The sequence below is a fragment of the Panthera pardus genome, unplaced genomic scaffold (genome assembly GCF_024362965.1).
Source record: "Panthera pardus isolate Hobbes unplaced genomic scaffold, ASM2436296v1 HiC_scaffold_10, whole genome shotgun sequence".
In the NCBI taxonomy this organism is placed as follows: Eukaryota; Metazoa; Chordata; class Mammalia; order Carnivora; family Felidae; genus Panthera; species Panthera pardus.
This window is the reverse complement of record NW_026526655.1, coordinates 23,735,656-23,752,727: the sequence shown is the minus strand read 5'-3', so window position 1 is coordinate 23,752,727 and position 17,072 is coordinate 23,735,656. Positions and strand designations below refer to the sequence as shown.

At 38.3% G+C, this 17,072-nt stretch overlaps 1 protein-coding gene across 15 annotated transcripts in view; it reads right to left on the bottom strand.

Moving 5' to 3' along the window:
- Nucleotides 1-11,998, bottom strand: part of IKZF2 (IKAROS family zinc finger 2) — a 163,748-nt gene extending 151,750 nt beyond the window's left edge. Inside the window, exons 1-4 of one of the 15 annotated variants that reach the window (XM_019446094.2) lie at nucleotides 11,894-11,998; nucleotides 9,814-9,917; nucleotides 8,263-8,311; nucleotides 7,359-7,466 (exon numbers count right to left, since the gene is read on the bottom strand). In XM_019446094.2, coding sequence (XP_019301639.1) covers nucleotides 7,359-7,466; nucleotides 8,263-8,296 — 142 coding nt within the window. In that variant the 5' untranslated portion in view covers nucleotides 8,297-8,311; nucleotides 9,814-9,917; nucleotides 11,894-11,998. Of the gene's footprint in view, nucleotides 1-7,127; nucleotides 7,307-7,358; nucleotides 7,467-8,262; nucleotides 8,312-9,813; nucleotides 10,140-10,237; nucleotides 10,392-11,161; nucleotides 11,346-11,893 lie in introns of those variants that run through there. The other 14 variants (XM_019446090.2, XM_019446092.2, XM_019446089.2 and 11 more) reach the window with 14 other exon arrangements.
- Between the last annotated feature and the right edge of the window lie 5,074 nt (nucleotides 11,999-17,072).

The window sequence follows — 17,072 nt, the reverse complement described above, 5'->3', positions numbered from 1 at the left end:
GTGGATACTTCATTTACTGAAAAAGCCTTCCACTTCTCTCCTAAATCCTCTTCCTTTGATAAGTCTCAGCTCAAGCGGCCTTCTAGGAAGACTTTCTGAACTAGTACCACCTTTCATTCCACGTAACAATCAGAACACTGAGCATACCACAGTATAATGCTCTGCTTAAACGTCTTTCAAACTAGAATGTGAGCTCCTGGAGAACAGTGTACTATTCACCTCCGGATTTGCCTTGCAGTGCCTGATGCATATAAGGTAGCTTATAAACTTGCTGAATTAATCAATTAGAATAATACAGCAACATAGCAAATGCCTAGAACTGATAATCATACGTTTCAAGCTTACTTCAAAAGTGAAACAAGTAACTATTATCCCCAAACGCACAATTAGCAACAATCAGGCCTACAATGTGATTAGGTACCACCAAATAAGAATTTATGGTACCACCAGAAGCATCAAAGGAGGTGAAATTTTAGACGCAGATCTTCTTTTTAATTTTTTTAAATATTTATTTATTTTTTGAGAGAAAGAGAAACAGAGCATGAGCAGGGGAGGGGCAGAGAGAGAGAGACAGGGAGACACAGAACCCAAAACAGGCTCTAGGCTCTGCAGTCTCAGCACAGAGTCCAATGCAGGGCTCGAATTCATGAACTGTGAGATGATGACCCAATCCAAAGTTGCATGTTCAAATGAATGAGCCACCCAGGTACCCCTAGATGCAGACCTTCTAAGAAAGAATTGATTATATATATAGATAGGTTTCTCTATCAAAGGAACTTTTTCTTTTTCCATTCTTAATGACTGGTATCCTTGAAGCACCAAAGGTAAGCAATGATTTTCGTTACATATAACCAAAAACATAAAGCTGTAGCCAGGAACACTGAAACCCAATAAAAAGAATTTCCAACACACAAATTCTACTTCTTTGTTAACCAAAATCTTCACACATGCTTTAAATAATAGAAATTCTTTTCTTCAATTTTTACCCTGAATTCTTAGAAACCTCTGTCTCTGTTCCATGGATGTACATAATAAAAAGGAAAGAGCAAATGATCTGAATTTCAAACAGAAATGGATTTGAAAACAAACTCTTTTTATTATGAGTCACTGATCGATGATAAAGCAAAGACTCTTCTGAGTGATAGCAGCAGTGATTATTTATTGCATCTAAGCATACACCAGCAACTGTGCAAGTATTTTGTACGTATTACTTCATTTAAACCTCACAGCGGTCCACTGAAGTAGGTATGGCTTATCCCTGTTCTACAGATAAGGAAACTGAAGCTCAGAGACATGAAGTAACACATCTAAGGTCACACAGCAAGTGGGAATTCTAACACAGGCATGTATAACTCCAAAGCCTGTATTTTTAAACACTTACAATCTATTGCTTCTGTGTCTCAGTTTTCTGTAATTATAAAGTGGAAGAATTACTTCCCTCACAGAGCTGTTATGGAGACTAAGTGAAATAATATGGACGCATCTAGCATAGTGTTGGGCATCCTATATATATTCAATAAATTATGCTGTCCGTCCTTTCCTCACTCCAGTGTAAACATTTATCATAAGGGATATATAGTTCCCAAATACTTCTTACCTATTTCAAAGCATAGACATTCTGAGTCTTGATTAATTCCAAAAGGAAAATACTACCAGGTCCATAAATATATTTGATCCAAACAGATATAAAGGGAAAAAAATCAAAGAAAAAACCCAACACATTCCACCTAACTTGATGACTGTCGCCCTGCTATTGATTGTTCAGAACATCATAAGATCAAAATATATCAATATTTAAAGTTAGGAGAAAAGAGCATGGGACCCAGAAATCTCAATTCATTACAGCTTGAAGGAAGACTCCCAAAAGAACCTAATAAATCATGTTACATTAAAAAAAACCAAAACGTACTTCCAGTAGGGAAGACAGATTTGGAAAAAGACAGAGGCAATAAGGATAATACTTGTATAATAAGTTGATTTGTTTGTTGAAGACAGACTTTTATGCTTATATTGAAGCAGTCTAAAACTGCCAGGAGGGGGAAATGAGGGGCAAATAAAAATATACAGCATTTTTACTGTTAATTCCCTACACATACATACTTCCTATAGTTTCTTTTTTTCTTTTTGGTTTAGTTCATAACCATGATACTTACCTCTGATAGGTGTAAAGAAATAAAATCAAACTTGGGGCGCCTGGGTAGCTCGGTCGGTTAAGAGTCCTACTCTTGATTTCAGTTCAGCTCATGATCTCAGGGTTCATAAGATGCAGCCCCTCACTGGGCTCTGTGCTGACAGTGAGGAGCCTCCTTGAGATTCTTTCCTCTCTTTCTGCCCCTCCCTGCTCTCTCTCTCAAAATAAACTTTTTTTAAAAATTTTTTTAATGTATATATGTTTTTTAATGTTTATTCACTTCTTTTTTTTTTTTTTTCAACGTTTTTTATTTTTGGGACAGAGAGAGACAGAGCATGAACGGGGGAGGGGCAGAGAGAGAGGGAGACACAGAATCGGAAACAGGCTCCAGGCTCCGAGCCATCAGCCCAGAGCCTGACGCGGGGCTCGAACTCACGGACCGCGAGATCGTGACCTGGCTGAAGTCGGACACTCAACCGACTGCGCCACCCAGGCGCCCCATAATGTTTATTCACTTCTTAAGAGACAGAGACAGAGTGTGAGCAGGACAGGGGCAGCGAGAGAGGGAGACACAGAATCTGAAGCAGGCTCCAGGCTCTGAGCTGTCAGCACAGAGCCTGATGCGGGGCTTGAATTCACGAACCATGAGATCATGACCTGAGCCGAAGTCAGACGCTCAACCAACTGAGCCACCCAGGTGCCCTTAAACTTTTTTTAAAAAAGGAAATAAAATCACACTTTTCTCTTCATTTCCAGACTAGTAAAAAACTAAATGTATGCTGGATGGATATATATATATGTATATACACACATACGCATCTAAGTACAATAATTCAGCACAGAGTGAGTTCTTACATCAAGCCCATCTGGTGTTATATTAGGGTGTATATCCCATGGAAATCCAACCAAGAGTGACTGCCAAACGAAGCCACAGAAGACAATTCAGAAAGCTGGTCAGTCCCATAATATAAACAATATATATATATATATATTTTTTATGTGGGCTTTGGAGAATGGGGGGAAGGTTTTAAATTTTTTTTTTTTTTAACGTTTATTTATTTTTGAGACAGAGAGAGACAGAGCATGAACGGGGGAGGGTCAGAGAGAGGGAGACACAGAATCCGAAACAGGCTCCACGCTCCGAGCCGTCAGCACAGAGCCCGACGCAGGGCTTGAACTCACGGACCGTGAGATCATGACCTGAGCCGAAGTCGGCCGCTCAACCGACTGAGCCACCCAGGCGCCCCTAAACAATATTTTTAAAAGTGCATGAGAGCATCTGATATCACTCTACCTTCATAATAACCTTCCTCTACTTCTATAATACAGTTTTGTCACCAAAACATGAATCAGTATTGGACATGGCAGGCACCCTGAGATAATAACATTATAAAGAGATATCAGTTAAGTGATGTAACTAACCCACAAGGTAAAATCACAGTTTTATGTCCCAATCCTGACAACTCCATCCTTCTGTTAAGGGACCTAAAAGGCCAACTGATTTCTTCAGACCTCCATTTCTACATAAGAAAAATGGAAATCATAATACACTTCTGCTTCACTAGGCTCTAAAAATGGAAACTAGCTAAGAAAAAAAAATGAATGTGAAGCACTCTGAAAAGAATAAACTAGATTCCCTGACCTGATTATTGGTCAGAGTCTTGTAAAACTAGAATTACTACTTCTTCCAATTCCACACATGCCACCTGGCCATCAAACTGACTGGTAAATAGTATTGACGGCAAAGGTGATCCACGTAAAAAGTTTTAAAGCAATAGAAACAAAATCTGTGTCACAATGTATTTTCATACCATTAACTACCTCCAAGGGAAATCTACTTATTGGCATTATAAAAGTAGAAGATAAAACGTGTAAGGTTACAAATTTTTGAACCTTAAATTTTGTTTTAAATAGTCGGCAGCACATATACATAGAGCAGTTTGAAACCGATATGGAAGCAACTATGCAAGAACTGGAGAGGAGCTAACCCAGAAACAGAAGGAATCACAAAGGCCAAAATACAATATGGATTATTTTTATATTGTTCTGTCTGAGTTGTCTGTTGCACATTCTTAACTTTCAGATTCTATTCTTAAAATCACTTAACACTGTGTATTTCCAGTAGCCATCAAGGCATATACTGTCATCCCTGACACTGAAGATTGTCAGCAGACTCAATATGCACACTAATGATCTCAGGCAACAATGCCCATCTTCTTTATCAAAGAGATCTTATTCCAGAAGAAAAAGTCTAAAATTCTCTAAGAAAATTCATTCTAAAACATAGGAAGTAGCTACTGTAAAATGGTAAGATCCATATCGCCCCTCAATTTTTAAGATTATCTTACGTGCTAAATTTTAAAACCCCAAACTGTCAGACATCATAACATTTTTAGTTTTCCCCCAAGTTGCCGATGCTCGTTTCTAGCACTGTCAAATAATGATAGCTGCTGTCATTATTTTTTATACAATAACTGGCAGCAAGTTGTACAGACACCCTTCATCTTAGAACGGTCATCAAATAACCTAAATTAAGGACTAGTACTTTGTGCTAAAACTGATCACTTTCCTAATACCAAAGTAAATGGGCTATCACTGGTTATTGATACTTTATTGCCAGAATGTTATTTTATTTTTTAAAAAAATCAAAGGTTTTAATTCTTTTAATTTTTTTTTTCTAAGCTGCTTTAAAATAACTTTCTTCCTCTTACACATATAGTCCTGTCCTCTCCTTGCTGCTACTGAAGGTTATCTTATTCTGTCACAAAGGTAGTCCCATTACTTTGGGCTTGAACACTTTCAATCAAAATCGCAATTGTTTTTGGATGCAACAGCCCTTCAGTAAGTATATTCGAAGACATAAAAAAAAAATTACAGAAAATAAATAAGCTATTCTTATTTGATAAAGTTCAACAATTGCATTTAAAAGGATTCAGGAAAACTGGTCATCTCAGACACAAGTGATCTGACAGGCCCCACACACACAAAAACTATTCCAAATCACAGAAAAACATCTGAGTGACCGATTTTAGGTCTCTTGTTCTAAGTAAGAGACAAGAGTCCCTCTTCACCACTATTTGCCTTGGCAATCTAAAATGCTGATATTCTCCTAGATCTAACAGAAAGGAAAAATGGGTATCTTCTCCATCTAACACCTAAGTGGGTAACCTAGATACTGTAAATAGAGGCTACATAAAGGATGCAACACACAGCTCTGAAGTGAGAGCCAAATATTTAACCTGCAACTCTTTGGAAAAAACACGAAAACATGTGCAGCTTAGCCAAAGATTGTATTAACATGGGATTGCCACGGGCTAGTAAGTTTGGGTGGGGGGGGGGGGGGAACTCTTTACCACATAATTTTACTGTTGTTGGGTGAGAAAAGCTCAAATGTTAAAAGCATAGTTCTTATTTGTTCAAATTGATCATACCCACACTCTGCGATGTTTACTTAAAATAAACGGATGAACTGCTTTTTTGAAGAGTACTTGTAAAACCAGAATCAAATTCACAAATAAAGCAGCCAATTAACAAGTATTTTCCTGCTGATATCCTAGTGGTGGCCAGCGGATGACAGCTAAGAGTCTATGATTATTCAAAGTTTCTAAAGTTTCTAAAGCTGACAGCTAAATATTAAGCTAACAGAAATTTTCGTATCAATCTATCTTTACTCTTTAGGAAATGAAACAAAAATTATCAGAGAAATAAAAATCTATTCTACCAAGGAACTAATAACATTAAATGTTAAAATATAAAAATTGTATTACCTACACTGTAATAGTAGTACAACTTTTGTTAGATTATAGCCAACTAGCCAAAAAATAAATAAATGCTACAAGATGCATTACAAAAGATTAACACTATAATTTAACATACATTCACTCACTCACTATTAGTTTTTCTTTCTACATGATAAACGAATTTCAAAGACTGCTTCCAGAACGAAATATTCTGGGAAATGCTTCCCAGTAATAAAAAGATAACTTTTATGTAAGTAAATTCACATAGTTCAATCAAAATTTCAAGCCAATAACTAAGATCACTTCAAGTTAATGAACTGCAAAATGTATTCAACAGTACTCTATATACTTTTGCTTATAATTCAGAAGTCTTTACTATTTACAAAACCAGTAGTTTTATAATAACCTCAAGTTTTGAGAACTATAAGAGGAAACTGGAAAGGAAAATTCGTTCTCTCTGGATAATCAGAATTAACTTGAAAATATATTCATAATTTAGTAGCTGATTCAGTTTCCTTCAGTTATTAAATCTTTGTTTAAAAAAAAAAGGGAAAAAATTTCCTTTCCTTCACACATCACCCAAATAGAAAATTTTCAAATTAAGTTATATTTACATATAAGCCAGATGTCCTTTCTACACAAGAATATAACACATACAAAAGTATAAGGGAAACATAAGATGTCAAATTACGTTTAAGGCGTAATAGAGCATTTGCACCTAATAACTAAACTGATAAAACATTATAATTAAGAGAAAACAAGCCATATTCTTAATGAAGTATTTTGTCTTCTGTCACGGACAGCATACAAGTTGCTCTTTTATTACACAAAAACAATGTTTACTACATCAACGAATGACTCTATCAAAAATAGTGGCCCAAACGGTCTATTCCTGCAAGTTCAAAACATCCTTCCTAACGTTCACAGTTCTTCCCTGGATAGTCTAAAACAAAACGCTTTCATTTTGTTGGAGAAATGGATTTAAATCAGATCCATAAATTTTCCATTACACTTCACTTCCAATGCTTTAGAGGAGAAACTTTCACATATTAAAAAAAAAAAAAAGTAACATTGCAATTCTACCACTGATGGATTAGCTTTACACCAAGGCAATGGTAAAATCATTTCATTTTTCTACTGTGAAGAGTCCTTTGGAAGTGACTTGTTTCCATATTCTTTTATCCAACAACAACAACAAATCTAGTCACAAACCTGGCAAGTCAAAACAATAACCAGCAAAGTCTAACATTTCTTACCTGATACAGGTAAGCACCAGCTCCCAAATGCCACCTTGGGATAGGTCAGACTAGTAAGCAGGCTCATGTTTTATGATACTAGAATGGACAGGAATAAATCTGTGTTGTTCTTTCTTTAGCAAAATCTATAGCAGCAGCTACACCACAATGTGAGAGGACCCCAAAGACCTAACAAATTCAAGTGTGTCGCTAGAGAAATAGGAAAAAAAAAATCATAAAATGAAGACTTACTGCTTGTCATGTGACTTGGTGAGGCGTGCTGTCCATTGGGTGTGCTTGAGGTGAGGTCAATTGCCATAGTGGAGTGCTCCCTTTCAGGTGAAAGCTCATTGTCACCTGCTTTCACAAAATAAAATCTTTTGGTCTCTGTTCATTGTCACATAAAATCTAATCACCAACTTTGCTTCATACATGCAGAGGCATGCACAGCTTTGAAATTTTAATGTAATCCATTTCTGCCTTAAAAGAAACTATAAGGAAATATAATTTAGAAATATATAGCAAATGAATGAAATGAGGAAAAGCCATGACCAGCCCACAATAAAAAAACTACAAAATCTGATTATCACAGTATTCTTAACTGTAAAACACGAGCAAGTGGAATAGTCAATTTCTAAAGTATTTTTCAGTTGAAAAACTAAATTTTCTTTGAACACCTAATTCAACCATTAAGCATAGAGCATTTATAATGAGCATTTTTCCAAAATACTATCGGAGAGTTTGATGTTTAAAAGGAAAGTTTCCTAAAAAAAGGTCAACTTAAGGAGCTTTCACATTATGTGTGTGAAAAATTAGGTTACAAAGTAGTAAATATTTAGCACATGCCATATTAGTAGACATATATGTAACCTGACATTCTAAACTTAAAGTAAATGAAAAACCCCAGTAGAAAAGTGTTGATCTGCTAAGCTACTTACTACTGATTAAAATGTTATCATGAATAAAGTGTATTTCTATATTTCCTTCGTTTTGCTTCTGTGCTGTTATTTTCTCCAACTCATTTAAAGGTGAAATTGTGAACAGATATTAAATAAGAGTATAGAATTCTTGACAAACAATAGTTCAGAAAATAAAATACTAGAAACACAAATGTAACTTTATTACCAATAACAAATTAATGAAAATGAATACTTACACGTTATATAGCCATCAATAGCCTCTGTTTCCATAGTCAAAGTGCAGTGCTGCAATACAAAAGATTATACCCTTTACACAATGATCCCTTTCAGTATCTGCCATTAAATGCTTAACTTATTTGAAGCTCCAAGCAATTAGCCCATGTTGGTGCTGCTGCAACCTGTGCCCAAGAAACATACTACAGTGAACTGTATGTGCTCATTTGCAAGTCAGTGAACTCTTTCTGCAAATGATCTGATTCCTGCTGGAGATAGGATAGGAAAGACAAGTGTGCTGTGAGATGGGCTGCAGCAAGAAAGGAACGACTCTCTTAATCAGAATTTACTTAAAGAAAGAAAACAAGAGGGTACACCTCAAATGTGCCAGCTTTAACTGGGATAGAAGTATTTTACCAGTCACTACTTCCCATAATCACACTGCAGTTTGAGGACTTCCCTGGTATACAGATAGCTCTATTCACAATTGTTGCCAGTTGGTTCATCATGTTCTAAGAGGGAGGAGGGAGGACAAACAAACATAACAAAACAAAACAAAACAAAAATTTAGTGCCCAAGTGTGTCTGGAAGGTTTCTGCAGCAGTTACCTTACTCCCAGACTTGTATTGACATTTTAGCCTACACTAAGTTCTGTGGAAGCACCTGTTCAATGTAACCTTAATTTCCTGCCAGACCATGGTTGGATACAAATGCCAAGCCAACTTAATAGATTCTGATTTTGAAAATTTCATAAACTTTTTGCTCTCAGGAAGGGAATCACTTTTTTAAAGTTTGGGGAATTATTTCCATGCACCAATGACACAAAACAAGAAGTTAATTCTCAGAAACAAAAGTAAATTGTATGAGATGACACCCCCTAGCTTTGATTTCACATAATGAGAAGATCGATAAGCTAACTGTATTCTTTGAAGGAAAAAGTTTAAAGAATTGACATGTCCTGAGGAGATTTTTACTTATTTTTTTTTCCTTTGGCCCTGGTCCTTTTTGCCTTTAGTTTCAAAACTCTCTCTGCACCAGCAGCTAAATTATTCACAATGAGCCATTTCTGTATTGATCGCCAAGTATATTTAGCCCTGGCTCCTGGAATTTCTCCATTACTTACTGGAAAACAGGCAGCTTCACTTCTTGTCTCCAAAACCACTTCCCTTCTCCCTCCCCTCCCCTTCTTCACCACCACCCTCCCCACTCCCCCCCCCCCCCCCAAAAAAAACTTTTCTTTCTTTCTTTATGGAATAGTCAGATCAAATTCCCAACTCAGTCACTACATAGCACTTAAATTTCAACCTGCTGTACTGTTATCAAATTCTTTCAAATTATGATTACATAAGGTTTTCAAGAAAGGCATCCGTAAAGTTTAAAAGGGGAGCAGTTTCTTCGGATATTTTACAAATGAGTTTATCTCTTTAAAAACGTACACATTTAACACACACATATTAAAAAGAAAGAAACGTCAGAGAGAAGCGAAAGAAGTCTGCCCCATCAATGAAATGGTTATTAACCCTCAGAGGAGAGAAAGAAAAAGAAAAGGAGAAAGAGAAACGAAATGTACATACAAAAGAAATTGTCCTTTGATTAAAAAAGATTCATCACCATTTCCAGCTCTGTCGGGAGATCTCAGCTTCTTCTAACCCCTCAAAGAGGAGGTGACAATGTCGGGCTGAAGATAAACGGAGAAAGAAAGAAAGAAGTTTTTGTGTTTCCCCCTCTCTCTTTCCCTCCCTGGCCCCCTCCAAGCCAAGCCCCCTGCAGAGTTCAAGGCGAGGAGGAAGGAAAAGCACTTTACAGGTGGGTCATTCCGAGCCCAAATCCTGCAAACAGATCGGCTGATAAACAAAACCAAGAAATGAGAGAGAAGGAACACCCCCCTCTCCTCCTCCTCCTCCTCGTCCTCCTCCTCCTCCTCCTCCTTCTACCCCTCCCCCTCGTCCCTTTGGGATGGTCTAGTAGGAAAAGTCACTCAGGAATGGCACCACGTACTTTCAGGAAAGAGGAGAAAAAAAAGAGGGAGAGAGAGAGAGAAAGAGAGAGAGAGGTCAGTCAGTGCTCCAGCAATGCGATTAACAAGAAGAGAAAAAACTTGATCCACCGGTTCCTTAAGAATCGACCAAAAGCTAAGACAAGAAAACTGAAAGAAAAGGTGGGGGGGGGGGGGGGGGGGGGAGTAAGAGGGGAGGGACAGTCAGGCCGAACCCAGCAAGGAACCTAGGCCAACTTCACAGGACTGTTTTTCGCCCTTGGCAAAAAGAAAAAAAAAAAAAAAAGAAAAAGAAAAAAAAAAAAAAGAAAGAAAGAAAAAGAAAAAAAAATTAAATCTTAATTCCATCTCTTTCGCCCATACTAGAACCTGTCAAAGTGATTTAACTGCTGCCTTTTCACATGTGTCATACCAGGTTTTTTGCTTTTTAAAAAATTCCAACAGGATCTGGATATTACCTTCTATCAGGACAGCTGCAATTTATTCCAGGCTACTCAATCTTTCTTGGAATTCAAGTTAAAACAAAGCAAAACAAGTCAAAATCCATGACAGCTACAGAGATGAAAACTGATTAATCGATTAACATCCCCGAAACAGATTACAAGAAGGGGACGATAAATTAAGGCAGAAGACATCATCTTCAACCCGATTCCCTGAGCGTCCCTTTACAGAAATCATTATCCTAATCATAACCACAATCCATCCCGCCCAGAGAAAAATATCTATATTATCATTATTACTGGTTAACAGCAACAAGTCATTTGATCACATCACAGTGCAAAACGAGACGCTATATAATTACACTTAACTTTGAAAACACTCCCCCCCTGCAAATCAGATACACATATTTATATATAATCTATGAATCAGAAGACAAATAAAACAAGAGCTGTTCTTCACCACGCAAAAGCCAAGCGGAGATTTACCTCAGCAGTGCATGCAGTAAAATAATCCCATCACCCTTTTGTTTGTGTTTACTGTTAGTGTATCCTCTCTCTTTCTTTCTTTCCTGTGCCTAACGTGTGTTTGTGCACTGCAGTTGGTGGTGGAAACTAAGGCAGTGGATCTGTAGCTAAGGGTAATCCTGTTTTTACTTCCTCCATCTTCAGCGAGGAGCAGGGTTAGCCCGGGACAGCTGGTCAAACCCCGAGAAACCGATCCGCCGGAGCCCGAGCACATCTCCCCCGCCGGCCGGGCTCGCGCAGACGCCCGCGGGCGGAGGGCGGGCTGGCGGCGGCTGGCGGCGGGGCCCGGGGCGCGGGCAGGCGGACGTGCGTGCGCGCGCGCGCGTGTGTATGCGTGTGTGCGGGGCCTGGGCGCCAGTGCGGGTGCGTCTGTGTGTGTATGTGTGTGTGTGTTTGTGTGTATGTATGTGTGTGTGTGCGTGTGCGCGCGGGCTGGCGAGGGCGCGTGTGCGCGTGTCTGCGCTCTGGGCCGCTCGGCGCGCTCGGCAATCGATTACAGGACAAGTGCTGCCCGGCGGCTCCGCGACGCGCGCACTCCCTCGCGCCCACCCGCGCGCCCGGCCGCGTCGCCCCCGGCCCTGCGGCCCCCAGATGGCGAACCCCGCCCCCAAAGCGGGACCAGGTAACCCGCTTCCGAGAGTGCCACGGCGACCCCAGGTCGCTCCCTCCACCCCAGGCCATAATAAATCTCACGTTTTCAGCCGGCTGGGAAGGAAGAATTGGAGCGGTGAGGGGAGGTTCATTTCGGCCGCTTGAAGTTTTCTTTCAAACTGGGATTTGTGACGAGGCCGGGCCGAGGGAGCGGAACGAAGATCCAGGCGCCCGACGCGGAGCTCAGGCATCGGCGTCCTGGCCGGAGTCGGGTGTGCGCGTGGACCCACCCACTCAGGCTTCGCAATAAACTATGCGGTACAATTTCAGAAAACGGCTCCGGGTAGACCAGGACACGAATCAGGATAGAGGGGTCCTCGAGAGCGGATTTGAGAAGTAAATTCAGGTCTGAGATGAAGCTCAACTATTTTGAAAGTGCTTTACAGTGCAATTTTAAAATTAGAGTGTTTACTTGCTTTTTACTGCCCAGGGCCTGTGCCGCATTCACCAAAGTCAAAGGAACGGGTGAGGGTCCAAAAAGTTGGTCCCAGTGACGTGTTGGCCGTCAATATCATCAGGTACAGCACAGCTTTTTTATTTGGGAAAAATGTCTGGACCGTCATGGAAAAAGCAAATGCATATTTCTTCTACAAATAGTAGCATTTAGCATCTTACTTGACCACATTTGCAAAAAAGAGGGAATAGAGACTTCTATAATTAAAGGGAAAAGGAAAATGAAAGGAGCTGAAAATACTGAACTGTGTAGTCTGGGTGGCTTAAGTTTGAAAACACATGAAATTATCAGGACTGCCAAACAGCATTTCTGAGAAACCGTATCACAGATTGTGAAGAAAATCAATGCTGAAACAGTTAGGAGGAGGCATCATACTCCTACTCCTTTCAAGAATCCCAAAAATAGTTGCTGAGTTGTTGGGTTGTTTTTTTTTTTTTTTTCTTCTTCTTCTTTCCTGCTGAGGAAAGCGAAATGCTACATTGAAAATAAAATCATCAACTATCTTAAACACTAGTCTGTATGTCTATAAAATTTTGAATCGTGTCTTTTCTTTAGATTTCAGGGAAGGAATTCATTCACATTAATAAACACCAAGTAACAGATACCATAGGACTTGGGTAATAGCTGTATTTAAGTTGCATTGTTAATTACTTAAGAGTTTATGGATTGTATTTTTTAAAAACAATTGTACCAACAGGCTCGTTTTTAATTATGGAAATTGGCAGTTGCTGCCATAGTGCAACAAAGATTAACCGATTTTTCATTGGAGAACAAATTATTTGGGCTCAGGTCAGCAACAACTTGCAGTTCCTGTGATTTCTATATTGGTAAGTCAGGTGTTTTTGTTTTTTTTTTAACCTGTTATCTAAATAAAAGTAATTTTCCTGAAGTCATATTTGGGACAGCTGTGAACATAGAACTCCACAAATCATTCTAATCATCCCAGTAGAGAGCAAAGATTTTAATCCTAAATTATCTTAGAAAATTGGCATGTTGTTCATAATATATAAATTCCCAATATATAAAGGGTAATATAACTTCCCTGAATTGCCACAAGTCCTTCCTAAAAATTAAGACTGTATTTATCTGCAAAGTTATGGAGGTCCTTGGAAAAGCTGAACCAAAACATATTCAAAATTAAGATGAACTATCTGGATAGCTTAACCAATTTAATTACTAGTAGAAGAGGATCCATTGTGAAGTTTTAAGAAAGTATCCTCAAATTTCCCAAAGCTACCACAGTGGAAATAGTCCTTACCCCTGGCTGATAAGAGCTTAATTTAGCTCCCTTGAAAGCCTATCCTTTTCATGAGTTGCTTTCATTGGCTCCAGAATCACCAGAGGCACACTCTCTCCCTCTAGTGGCTAAGCATTCAGGCTCTTTACATTTGGTGGCCCTGTCTCCCCAAGAATGGGGGATTTGGGGCAGGGAGCAATAGCTCCCAAATTTTAGAATGGCAAAGATCTTATAGCCACTTAGACCATTTGGGGGAAATTTTTACCTGTTTTTAACATGTTTCTTTCTTGTTTGCAGATTATGGTATGTCCAACTCACCCCCAAAAAAGTGAGTTATCTTTACATCCTAAGACTAAGGGTTCTATTTCACCTTCTGCAGTTGAACAGTCCTGGCTCTGAGACACAAATGTACTTATAGAAAGGAGCCTTTGTAAAAACTGTAGTAATTCACTTTGCTCACTGTTTTTCTCTGCAGTATTTATATGGTGGTTAGAGGATGTATTTATTTCCATCCTTTGCTGTAACTACACTGCACACATTTTTAAAGTACATATAGGGTTATACTATGCATAAAAATATACCACTAGGGAAATGCAGTACTGTATGTATATAAATTTTCACTTTGGGGAGGTAGTGAGGAGGTGGGGAGAAAACATAACCCACACCCACCATTTTTCAAATAGATGCTTCTTTCTCATCCTTTGTGTCCCATCCTACCAGAAACTGTTCCTTCCCAGCACTAACCCTTATCCTAGCTCCTTGCACATTTCTTTCATTGTACAGTCTGTAAATATTTTTAATTTGCTGGGTTTAAAAAAAAAAAAGTATCCCCCCCCCCACTAGAATGTCTTCTTTTTAAGAGCAGAGATTGTGTCTGTTCTGCTAACAGTTGTTTTCTCAGAAATAGCACAGTGTTTGGCATAGAGTTGGTACTCAATAAACCTTTACTGAATGGATAACTATGGAGCTAATCACATATTCACTTAGCTTCATGTGTTAAACTGTTGTAAGGGCCAAAAAGGATATGATAACAAAGATACATTCTAATTCCATAAAGATTTTGGTCAAGTCTTGGTTCATAAGTCATGTTACAAATATTAACAAGTCAGCTCTGGGTTCTGTCCACATGAAGAATGTGAACACCTGAGTAGACGATATAACTTTTACAAATATAAATAGGAAGAATGGTTAAAATTGTACATAAATATAATTTTGAGTAAAATACACTTATGTGACCCCTGTTTCAAAAACAAATTATTTCATGTTATTGCCTAATAATTCATGAACCTAGTTGACTATCAAAGAATGCAACATTTAATTCTATAATCACTGAATGCAAGTAGCAAAAGAAATTTTTAATTTTTGTTAATGTTTATTCATTTTTGAAAATGAAAAAACACAAGTGGGGGAGGGGCAGAGATAGAGGGAGACGCGAAATTCGAAGCAGGCCCCAGGCTCTGAGCTGTCAGCACAGAGTCTGATGCAGGACTTGAACCCACTAATCCGTGAGATCATGCCCTGAGCTAAAGTTGGATGCTTAACCAACTGAGCCACCTAGGTGCCCCAGCAAGAGAAATTTTTAAAAGGTAGTGTAGCTAAAAGGTGCATTATGAAGTATTTTGTTTTCTTTGGATGGTTTATTTCATCTGTGTTTGATTTAAAAACCCTAGTACCCTTTAAAGGAATTTTAACAAAAATGAATTTTTTCATTTTTCAAGGAATTTACTCCATGTTTTTAAGAGGGTAAGAGGGGACAAGTCTACACATTGCAATACTTTCCTAATAATAAAGGAGAAATTTTTGGAAAATAATTATATATTAATTATTTTTACTTAGATGGCTTCATTGTGCTAGACACAGAACATAATCACCCAAAGTAGGTTCCTTAAAGTAACTTAAATCCCTGAAAAAAGTTAAGATTAAGAAGCACACAGGCAAAATGTTTTAAAACTGATTGCTTGTTTTATTTTTGTCAGTTGTTGTTCTCTTTGAAGTGGTGTTCTCTTTTAAGCGGGATATGGAACAATGGTCTCATATTCTCCTGTCGACCTAGATTGGCACTATGAAGAAGCAAGCAAGCCAGAAATAGAACCATAATTTCAAATAAAACATTCTAAGATACCAAATCCAGTTCATAAGTAAGACATATTAATACCTCCTGACCACATTGATAATCTGGGGTCTGCTGGGTGGCATGTGAGTCCTATATGGTAAGGGTCTTCTCATTCCATCCGCCTTGAACAATAGTTTCTTTTAACAATTCTTAAGAGTGTCACTTTGCAATTAGAGATAAGGTTCTTGTGCAAATACCCATGTCCCTAGAAAAGGTAACAGGGTGACTTAAATTCACACTTTGATAGAATAATATCAGATTGCTTCTAAAGAACACATTTTGATGTAGAGCAGAAGATAAGCTGTCTCTATCCCAAATGGGAATTATAAATTGTGGGAGTTAAACTTAAGGCCAGGGGGGTGAGGACTGGACAAGTTTCTGAATAAAAATGAAAGTGTACATTTTTAAAGATGTCATCAGAATATACCATAGTTGCTTTAAAATGCAGATGTGTTCAGTATTTGAGGAAATGAATTCTATTAATGCAAAAATGAAAGAACTTTGAGCTGGGTCAAGTGTAGATAGTTGATGCTTAAACAAAAAACTGTAAAAGGCATGGAGGAAAAAAATTCTTCTAAAACAACCTTAAAATTTATGAACATAAAAAGTATAATGAGGTTATTGAACTCTCCAAAAAAGTGTTAGCACAAGAGAAGAAAGAAATGATTCAACTTTCCGAAGACACAACTCACATATAGAAAGGATAACAATAAGGAGAATGCATTGTCTAGTGAGTATTAATTATTTATTTTTAAAGTATATTCATTTATTTTGAGAGAGGGAGAGAGAGCACCTGAGTGAGGGAAGAACAGAGAGAGAGAATCCCAAGCAGGTTCCACACTCCCTGCACAGTGCACAGAGCCAGACACAGGGCTTGAACCGATTCATTGAACCAGGAGATAATGACCTGAGCCAAAACCAAGAGTCAGATGCTCAGCCAACTGAGCCACCCAGATGCCCCTAATTTAAATATAATATAATAAACACTCTCTGGGGATAAGAAGGAAAACCAAAAATGATCATCTGACTTTGGAATTGGGAAGTGAAAATAGGGCAGATTAGCCTAGAGACCTTTCATACCAAGAGTTGGATTCTGCTAGAGATACCCATAGTCAAAGAAAGCAGAGTGATGACAGGTTACATCTCAAGGAAATACTTCATAGTTAAACCAGTGCCAATAGGAATATGATCCAGTTTTGTTTGGTTTCATTTTGTTTTGTTTTGTTTTAATCCCGTGAAAAGCTTTGGAATTACATGTCCAGTTTTTGTGAGAAGCCTCAGCTCCTTGTGAACCAAAATTCTTTCACAGTACAGCCGAGTCTAATCATATGTTTAAACAACCCCATATAGACTGAAGAAAATAGAAGACCACATTACCAACAAATAGTGAAGAAAAGAATCCAGGGATTCAACCTTC